The 9,969-nt window shown below is 32.2% G+C and overlaps 2 protein-coding genes across 2 annotated transcripts; both read right to left on the reverse strand.

The window, feature by feature from the left end:
• Nucleotides 1-213: 213 nt before the first annotated feature.
• On the reverse strand, nucleotides 214-6,633 carry LOC114249394 (rab-like protein 6). Its single transcript, XM_028182948.2, has 11 exons — nucleotides 6,430-6,633; nucleotides 6,196-6,350; nucleotides 5,638-5,825; nucleotides 5,388-5,534; nucleotides 4,597-4,771; nucleotides 4,015-4,173; nucleotides 3,556-3,695; nucleotides 3,280-3,426; nucleotides 2,668-2,972; nucleotides 2,410-2,450; nucleotides 214-1,574 (listed from the first exon to the last, which is right to left on the reverse strand). Exons 1-11 carry the CDS (start codon nucleotides 6,539-6,541, stop codon nucleotides 1,380-1,382), a joined length of 1,764 nt encoding a protein of 587 aa, XP_028038749.2. The 5' UTR covers nucleotides 6,542-6,633; the 3' UTR covers nucleotides 214-1,379.
• A 1,159-nt stretch (nucleotides 6,634-7,792) lies between these two features.
• Nucleotides 7,793-8,798, reverse strand: LOC114249383 (small integral membrane protein 8). The gene is made up of 2 exons (XM_028182927.2): nucleotides 8,629-8,798; nucleotides 7,793-8,017 (listed from the first exon to the last, which is right to left on the reverse strand). The coding sequence occupies exons 1-2, from the start codon at nucleotides 8,725-8,727 to the stop codon at nucleotides 7,862-7,864; spliced, it is 255 nt and encodes an 84-aa protein (XP_028038728.1). The 5' UTR covers nucleotides 8,728-8,798; the 3' UTR covers nucleotides 7,793-7,861.
• Between the last annotated feature and the right edge of the window lie 1,171 nt (nucleotides 8,799-9,969).

Consider the following 9,969-nt stretch of genomic DNA (forward strand, 5'->3'; position numbering starts at 1 on the left):
ATTTAATTCCAAAGTCTGAAATGAGTCAACTTCATCTCATTTCGCTCCATATCATTTTTCTCAGAACAGAATATCTGCGTAGATATTTAGTAATTTAAGATTTTTATAAACTCGACTCTGGCATCAATGGTATCGCAAGAAGTCAATTGCTATGCTCGAGAAAAAAGGAGTAGGTAGAAAGTAGGGGGTAGAAAGAATTAAAACAAACTCAAATAAAAATAATGACAATATCAATGTTTAATATTTAACAAGCAATTAATAGTTATAAAAATATTACGCAGATCATAGTAATTAGTTTCTTTTACATTAAATGTTTTTTTTATGATCTTACAGTAGGTATGTTTGGTATTTAGGTACCTATCTATACCTAATATAAATTATGACGGTGAAGGTATGACCATCAAAGCAAAGGTTATAACAATTACAATTCTATTACGACCAATGAAGTCGCAATATATACAAATACATAAGATTCATGACTATAATATAGATAGATAAATTCTTTATTGCACAAACAAACGTAAGTATATACTTAGTTGGCGAAATCATTCTATTATTTAATCAACAATAATGTACTCAAATTTCAAAATTTATTTTCTAAATATTAAAATAATATTCGAGATGTTTAACTAGAACGCTTCATTATAAATTTAACTAAGGATAATTATAAAACAATTACATAATTAATGTAGCCTTTGAAAATGTTTATAAAATGGCAAGCACAGATGTTTTTTTTTTTTAATTCAGGATTTTGAAGAACTGTCCCGTACACTAAGGCAAGTGATGGATAACGCCAGACACGATGTAACTAATAACATCGTTACTCCATAGTTTAATTTAATATTATTTTTGCATGGCACGCAATTCAACCCATGAGTAATAAATTAACGCGCATAATACGGTCTGGAGAGAACGCGGCTGCCCGTTGTGTTTGCGTTATCATAAAGTTTAGTACAGTGTGCTTAGTGCGAGTTTTTTAACGTTCTCGATAGCGTAAAAGTTAGCTCATATTTGTATGGAATGGAATCGTTTGCGTACGATTGCCGCTAGGGGCGCTGTTCCAACTGCATACAAAATTGGGTTAACTTTTACGCTATCCAGAACGTTAAGAAACTCGCACTAAGCACTCAGGAACATAGTTTCAGTTTACTTCCCGTTAAACCCTGTATGTAATGACTATTCCTATTTTTGAAATCTCGTAGCTGGAATGTTATCGTAAAACGGATTAAATTTTCATTTTTCTTATAGCTAATAGACAAATAGTATGGCTATAAAAGAAAATAAGGCAGGCACAAAATTAGCTTAAAGACGATGCATTATAGATTTTGTTAAGTACATACAATTACAGAAACAAGCTATTAGAACTTATTCGTATTTTGTTAAATGCTATCATATTCTGCATAGTCGAAGTCTACAGATCCTGAAGGCGCTAACAAGTCCTGCTGAGGATTGGGTTTCTTTTCACTTTTAGACTTCTTACGTTTTTGTTTCTTCTCTTTGCGTTCTGATATCTCACTGTAGTCGCCGCGGTCTTTATCTTTGGACTTTTTCTTCTTGTGGTGTTTTTTTTCAGACTGAAAAAGGGAGGTTTTTCAGAGTGTACAAAGGTCACCTATTGAAATTTTTCAGCGCTGTCCATAAGCAATGCCAGAGGTCGACTATACCAGGAACGTTGACCCCAACCGAGAATCGATAGTTGCCAGTTAGGTCGTGGCAACTGTATTTAAAACAGATAGATCTAATAGAAAACTATGTCACGGAAAAAAATGTTATAATGGTTTTATTAATTTATATTTTGAAAGTGAAATAAGTAACGATAGTTTAAAAACTAAAATAACGTTTTCCCCTTATCTATTCGCTGGTAGCCTAGAGGGCTATTCCAACTACGCCCGGATTGATAAGTAGATAATTTGTGGATAAATTGATAGATAATTTGCTATAACTATTAAATAGCCCTAGCAAGAGCAGTGCTTCACAGAATCTACAAACGGATCGGAATCGCGACCCACTGAGAAGATCCGGCAAGAAACTCACTGGGCTGTACCGGATTCAGTTATTTCAGATTTCAATTATTCAGATTATGTACCCTTAACTCTAAAAAAACCTTAACTAATCTAGTTCTCAAATCATATTTGAAGTTTTTTTTTTAAATATTGTGTCTGCATACATCTTCAAGTAACGATGGTCGATACAACTAGTGAACTGCTTTAGATACCCCACTGCCATCACGATCTTGATCTAATTTAATCATCATCATCTCAGCCTGTCCACTGCTGAACATAGGCCTCTGATGTCCAGTGCAGCTGGGCTTAATATGAAAACTAAAAACTTCCAACGTAACATTTGAGTTTAGTAAGCCTAATAAACAATATTGTGTCTCAAATAATATCACTCAAATTTCAGACTTACCTTATCACCAGGATCTTTAAGGGCATCAGGATCTTCGCCACCTACAAAATTAAATTGAACAATAAAAAAGTAATGATTAAGTAATGAATTAAACTGAATTTTAAAGAACTATGACGCCATCTACTATAAAAAATCTGAATTCTGTATAGTAAGAACGCTCGCCATTTGCATTGCACGCTTGCACTTTCATATAGCATCATGAACAATTCCTTAAGGAATTTAACAAACAGACAACATTTTTAGTAAGTCTAAAATTACCTTCAGGTGATCTTCTAACGCTAGAGTCACCACTCCATGGAGGGAAGTCATTATCCAAAGACAATTGGATGTTATGTCTATTTTCAAATATAGGTAAATTTATATCTGGATTTGATGTCTTTTCAAATTCCGCTTCACTCTCCCGCTCTTGGCTTGTATTTCTTTCAATCGTTTTACGTAAATCTGTTTCCACTAGCTGGTCTTTTTGTTGCAGCTTTGTTTTTTGTGTCAATTCAATCGAAAAAGTATCGATATCAAGATCATCTTCATCTACTGTAACTTTAGGATTTGTAGTGTCATCATCACTGCAATATTTTTAGTTAAATTAAAAAATATTCTGTTTTATCTCTATAAATTTTATGTGGGATAAAGGTGGCATATTATTAACTATAATAAAAATCAATCGTATACTTTAGTAAAACAGAATAAAAGTTATTTCAAACCAAGTTAATAAATAAAATATTCAGCCAAAGTTGAATTGCTTAAAAGAGTGAAATGTACTATCTGGTCTGTAAATAACTTATAAGGAGTAATAACTTCTGGTAGTTTTTTTTAAATTCAAATCGAATAATAATTCAAATCTTGTGTCAAAAAAAATTTAAACTAATATACCTTTCCGATTCAAATTGTATCTCCTGTCTACTACTAGACAAAGGTGTTAGATCCTCCAAGAAGCTACTATCTAGTGCACCAGCATAAAATTCGTCTAGAGTTCCAACAGAACTACCCGCATTTGTGACTGAAGGTGTGCTTTGATTACTAAAACAAAAAAATCATGCACCTTAACATTAATCATTCAATCTTTTAAAAACACTTTCTATAAAAGATTAAATGCTTCCATAAAACCATCAACAATTGATAGAAACCAAGCATATTATTTTGCTTTACCTATCGTGTTGGAGGAGGCGTGGCGGCGTCGTGTCCATGTTTACAGTTTGCTTAGGTTTTATAAGATCAGGGTGAACAAATTGAGTTTGCTTAGCTTCTGGTATTTGTGCTTTCATTGATGGATTTAGAGATTGGGCCAGCTGTAATTTGTATGAATTTTATTTGCATACTATTTTAAGATGAACACACATAAGTATAAGAGATGTACATAGTACCATCATTTGGTTTTTTTTTTAAATAAGTATGTAGACTTGTATGGGTGTATTGAAGTCATTACAGGTATTTTTAAACAATGTTATGTCTACATTATTACTTTGTTCATGAAGACATGTGAGATCTGTATTTATTCAGGAAATTGAAATGCGATAACCATTCGAACTACAGTGAAGGGACATCAATTTTTTGTTTCTCATATATAAGTAAATTATTTTAGGGACTTATATTAAAATTTCAACTCACTAATGGATTTACACTGGGTGGCACTATGGGTTTCCCACCACCTAGTACAATGCTAGGAGAGCGTTCATTGCTTGGTCGAGGTTCAACTTGATTAGTGTTCTGTTTCCTTTTATTTGTTAAACGATCTAGGAATGTGTTGTACTGTGATTCTTCTGAATTCTGGAATATGTTATACGTATATAGATGTATGTATAAGTCTAAAAAATATATGTGAGGAGTCTATAATAATTCTGTAGTATAATAGCAACTTTAAATGATGTCATTATTCTGCTGGTAATAATAGGCAGCGGCTTGGCTCTGCCCCTGGCATTGCTGAAGTCCATGGGCGACGGTAACAACTCACCATCAGGTGGGCCGTATGCTTGTCTGTCTACAAGGGCAATAAATATAAAAAAAATCCAGACTTGATAACATTGAAATAATTTACGGAATCTGATATTTTACAATTTTGATTAATGATTATGTATTATTAATATATGTGGGGCTTAGACTATAAATTTTCCAAACTATGAACCTTAATTTTTGTGAAAAATTACCTTAAGAATTGTAACATAGCCCTTAATTCATTTAACTATTTAATACCTGATATTCATCTAATTCCTGCTCTATTTCTTCCATATCTCTTTGATTTCTCTGTAGTTGCTCTAACAAACTTGTCTTTTGAAGGCGCAAAAATGGTATACTCAGAAACTTATGTAATAAACGCAATCCAAAGCCATTTCTCATGGACGATTCTGCATAACGAACTGGAGCTGTTCTGGTGAAATTTTAATACAAAAAAATAGATTAAATGCTTCCACTTAAAATAATATTTTAGAATGTCTTTTTTCATAAGCTGAAACTGGATAAGTTTTAAATTTTTAATCATTAAAAGAATGAAAGGTCATTGAAAACATAATTAGTAAAAGTTATATTAAAGATATATATTAAATGGGTTGAAAAGAGTTCATGGATTAAACCTCAATTCAAGAATAAAATTAGAAATACTACTAATCCTAAGTTATTTGTTAAGGAAATTTATTAATATATTCCTTTTAATACTGTATAAACTATTATATGTATGTATGTGTGTATATATGTATGTATATGTATATGTGATTTTGTATATATGTAGATATACTTTTTTTGTATGTATTCGTTACCTAATATAAATATCATTGCACCTACCACTATTTACTCTGCACTACCTTTGGTTGACTGGTAGAGAATGCCTTAGGCATTAAGTCCGCCAATGTAAATTTTACATGAAGTGTAATAAATAAATAAATAAATAAAATAATCCATAGAAAATCTCAACAATAAAATTATTACTTAACTAAGTATTTCATTAGTAAGTTTTGACTAATTAATTCACAAACACATAAAACTATTACCTAATTTGCTTTGCATTATGTAAAGCCTGTTCAATATGGTGGGAATGCACTTGGCGATGGTGCTGCATATCACAATGGTTTCCTAAGATAACAACTGGCAAATCTGCAGGTACTTGTGATAGTTCTTTCACAACATATTCAAATGTCCTGTAATCATAATTTAGGAGCATTTCTGATAGTTCTAATAAATATCAATTATACATCTTCATACATTTCTGATGTATCAGTGTATTAAAAATAAAATAGTTACCAAGGCTTAGTTATATCAAGCATAAGTATAACACCAGTGGTATTTTTGTAGACATCCAAAAAGGTTGCATCTAGTACAGGAGCATCGAGATTGTCCTCTAATGATGGGGCTGATTGATTTTCTAACTTCAGTCCTATTGGGGTTTTCTTTTTTGTACGTCCTTTATCCACAACCTCCCAAACTTCTACCTAGTTAAAAATGGCAATTATGATATATAATTTCATGCAAACCTTAGATTTCAGTAAAATATAGATAAAAAAATTCAAATTATTATATGCTTATATTTAACTTCATTTATAATGGATCCTAATAATAAAATTATATGGATATAATGGAAAACAAAATATTATTTTCCAGTGAAAACTAAGTCATAGGCTGTATATCTCTATACTTTACTATTTGAGAGTTTAGATCCTACTTTTGTTCTTTTTTTTTTTGAGCGGTTTCTTAACATGTTATAAGTTTTTTTTTACAGTTAACCATTTTTCCAGGGACAGTTTTTCGGACTACTAGTAAATAAGCCATACAATTTGATTGGAAAATACTACTATTGATGACCTTCACTATATAATCGCTGTTTTTATAAGTCCAGTGTATTGGAGCCACTTGTATTTGATCTGTTGGAACATAGTCTTCGATAAATGGACCGCCTTGAAGACGTTGAAGAAGGCACGATTTACCAACATTTCTATCTCCTTTGATCAATATTTTCACTGTAATAAAAATATTTATACATTTTACACTTTTCTCAGAAATAGAAACCTTTAATTAAATTTTATACTGTGTATTTACTATTAAAATGCACTCCTCTAGAAAACTTTTTCTGCAACGAGGAAGACATTGGCATTGGAGGAGGGCACCGATCATCACTGCTTCTAGCTAACTTTTTCAAAGCAGAAAACATTTTTTGAAATTATTTAATACTACACGATGTAAACAATTTTAATAAAATAATGTTAAGCTTGGTAAGTCAAAACAAGTTTTTCTTGTTTGATTGGTTCATTTCAATAAGCAAAGGAAGCACCAACCGTACAGCTAAATTAATTGTGATCAAGCCAACGCCTAATATTTTATTAATGTTGAAAGAATTGCAATGGAGGAATTAAGAGGAATCGAAATTGTTAAGGAATTGAATTAAATGAGACGACATAAAATATAAACATGAATGAGGACTTCTTTGTGTCTTGTACCGTATATTCTGTAGAAAATACTCTAGGGAAATAAATGGTTTAAAACTATCTGGAAACACTTTCATCCACTTTTTTTTCCTACGTATGCGGATAGCCTTGAGAGGCTATTTCAGCTTCTCTTTGACATGTAGGTGAGCTCACGGGGCACAAACCGAGAGTATTGCTAGCACTAGCAAGAGCAGTGCTCAGCAAAATCTACTACCGGATCGGAAACGCGACCCACTGAGAAGATCCGGTGAGAAACTCAGTGAGCTATGTCTATGGGCTAATTCAGTCGCAAGCGACGAAGGGCTCGACGAGGACAGTAACCAGTTCCATCTACGGTTCATCAACAAAGACCTTTTTTTGCCAAAAACATCTGGCTCTCCTTCCAAGGACTTTCCTGACCGCAACTCTTTCTTCAAATCTCTCTCACTATGGTGAACATTAAGCTGAAGAAGTTTATTTGCTATACTATTTTTGCCAAATCTTAAACTTTAATTGGCTTTCCTGTAAAATCGCTTGAATCAAATAGCCTTTCACCACTTGATATGATGACTTTTATAAATAGTTTGGAAAGATCCAAAAGTTACGTTAAGTGAATTTGTTTCATTCTGGCTCACTTGGCCTCGGCTGAAAATTTTGCATGTACATATAAAAATACTGTTAGGGGTATTAACAATATTTGAACGTTTCTAAATAGTTTATTAGATGTTAAATCTTAATTAGACCACAAAGAGATTTAAATGAGACATAAATATTTACTGTAATTCTTAGCTGATTTGGATGGATTACTAAAACCAACATTAGTGATACACGATAGTATGGAGGGCAGACGAAAGTTAACTATGTCTACTAGTTACATTATTTATGTGCTTGCAATTGATGTATTATTTTATTAAAAGCTTCTTCCCATTTAAGTTCCAGAGGTTTCAAATCCCCAAATTCAATTATGTGGTGCTTTTTTTGTATGAGGAAAATTGTTGTTATTTTAACCATTATTTATTACTACAATATATTAATAGTTATTTACAATTTTTAGAATTTTTATAATTTCAATCCCATTTTGATTTCTTCTTTTCAAAAATCTCTTTTCCATCTTTATCAATAGCAGAATAATATCCCATTGATTCATATTTTTGTCGCATGTATGCAATGTATCCTAGAGCCAAACCAAAGCATGTCAGTCCTATGCTCATTATGACTATATTCTGAAACAATAAAGTTTTCATTTAAAATGGCAGTCAGAGGTTTCCCATTGTCAACTACAATATACAATTACTGCTATATATTATAATATAGCATTTCGCTGGTATTTATTTATAGCACAGACTGGTTAAAAAACGTGTTTGGTCTATATGTTTAAAGGAGCCAATAGATATAATGTGAATGCCACCATCCGCTTTGTGACATAAGGTCTATGTTTAAATTATGTTGTAGAATTGTTGCACTCACTTTTATCCATAAAAGAATGATGAATTGCTTTTCTTAATTTGTATTTCAAAACTACTATTTATTATATGACTGCTTTTCATTGTTATGGAGAAGCATAAAATAACTATATGTGCAAATTTTGTCATCTCTGCCTTCTATTTAGACTATAACATAAAATACATCTGAGTGGTAGTTTTAGAATGGGTTCAATATGCTTAAAGTCTACATTATCAATCAGTGTGATATTTAATAGACAGATTAAAATGATGACCGGGTCATTGATTTTAATGTCCTTTCATTACTTGATTGTTTACAAATCTTAGTTAAAGAAGTGAATACCAGCGTCAAGAAAGTAAAGCTTATGGGTTCATGAAAAATTTTTACTCACGGGTTTTGCGTATAGTTCAAAATTGACCACTCTAAATGCTGTAGTTGATCGCATAGACCGCAAACCCTCGCCAGGTTTATCATCGTGTGGTTTTGACATTGTTTACAAAATATGATATTTTCTATGAATGGAAGTCGTATTGCGATTCAAAAATTTTTTTTCTAAAAATTTTTGTGTGATTATTGGACATACACTGGAGAGGCACAGAAAATGTACCCCGTGCAGCCAAATCTTTCATTACGAAGACTTAGATCAGCCGTTTTAAAAAAAGTGAAATGAATCAGAATGAAATGAAAATGATTTTTCTATTTATCTCAAACCAATTAGGTAGGAAATTGCTGAAATTTTAATTTTGGGGGTTTTATTACAGGATGATTACATCACCGTGAAACTCAATCGTCAACATAATTTGTTAGGTACCTACATTCTTTATTAAAAAAATTGGTACTTTCTTGAGGGATTTGAACAACGATACATCGCTAGATACTAATGCACCGGTCGTCTTATCCTTTAAGCCACGACGACTTCAAGGTTGGTTCAGAAAGTATTAGCTTTTTTACTGCCATAATTAATTCTTTATTAGTGAAAATATTTTGAGACTAAGTCAACCTGCATGCCACTTGATTATAAATTATATTACGTGGAATGTATTTGCAATGATCTAAAAACACAGTTTTTCGTTTTCAAGTATGGTTTCAATACATTGGTTACCGTCTTAACCCATAGACGATTGTACTTACCTAGCAAACTTGTATTTATTCAGCGGTACAAAATAAATTAGCTGTACTGGAAGGTGTTTAATCTATGCTGGCAGCCCTACTACTCAGTGAAAGGGACTTTTTGGCGGGAACGCGAGGAGTGAAGTTGTGTGGTTTGTTTTATTTTGTCTATTTAGTGTTTCTTCGGTTTAAATGTATAATAATGGTGGTTTATTAACGGTTTAATATCTGTGAAAGTGCACAAATGTGGGAAAATGAAACAAAGCAGCTGGACGTAACTTTTCTGGATCCTCCAAAAAGTCCACTGAAAAATCTTAGTAAATGACCACCATTTTATTGAGATTATATTTCATCCCATATCGTCTCAATTCATTTCATTTAATTTCATCCCAGTTGATTAGTGTCTCAAACTAATCATCTTCATTTCATTTCATTGGTAGGCATCGGCTTGGCTCTGCCCCTGGCATTGCTGACGTCCATGAGTGACGGTGACCACTTACCATCAGGTGGGCCGTATGATCGTCTGCCTACAAAGGCAATAAAATAAAAAAATCACTCCATAATATCATTTTTCATAAAAATATAAATTATAATAAGACATGACTTAAAGGTCTTAGTTACC

The sequence above is a fragment of the Bombyx mandarina genome, chromosome 15 (assembly GCF_030267445.1).
Source record: "Bombyx mandarina strain Sakado chromosome 15, ASM3026744v2".
Taxonomy (NCBI): domain Eukaryota; kingdom Metazoa; phylum Arthropoda; class Insecta; order Lepidoptera; family Bombycidae; genus Bombyx; species Bombyx mandarina.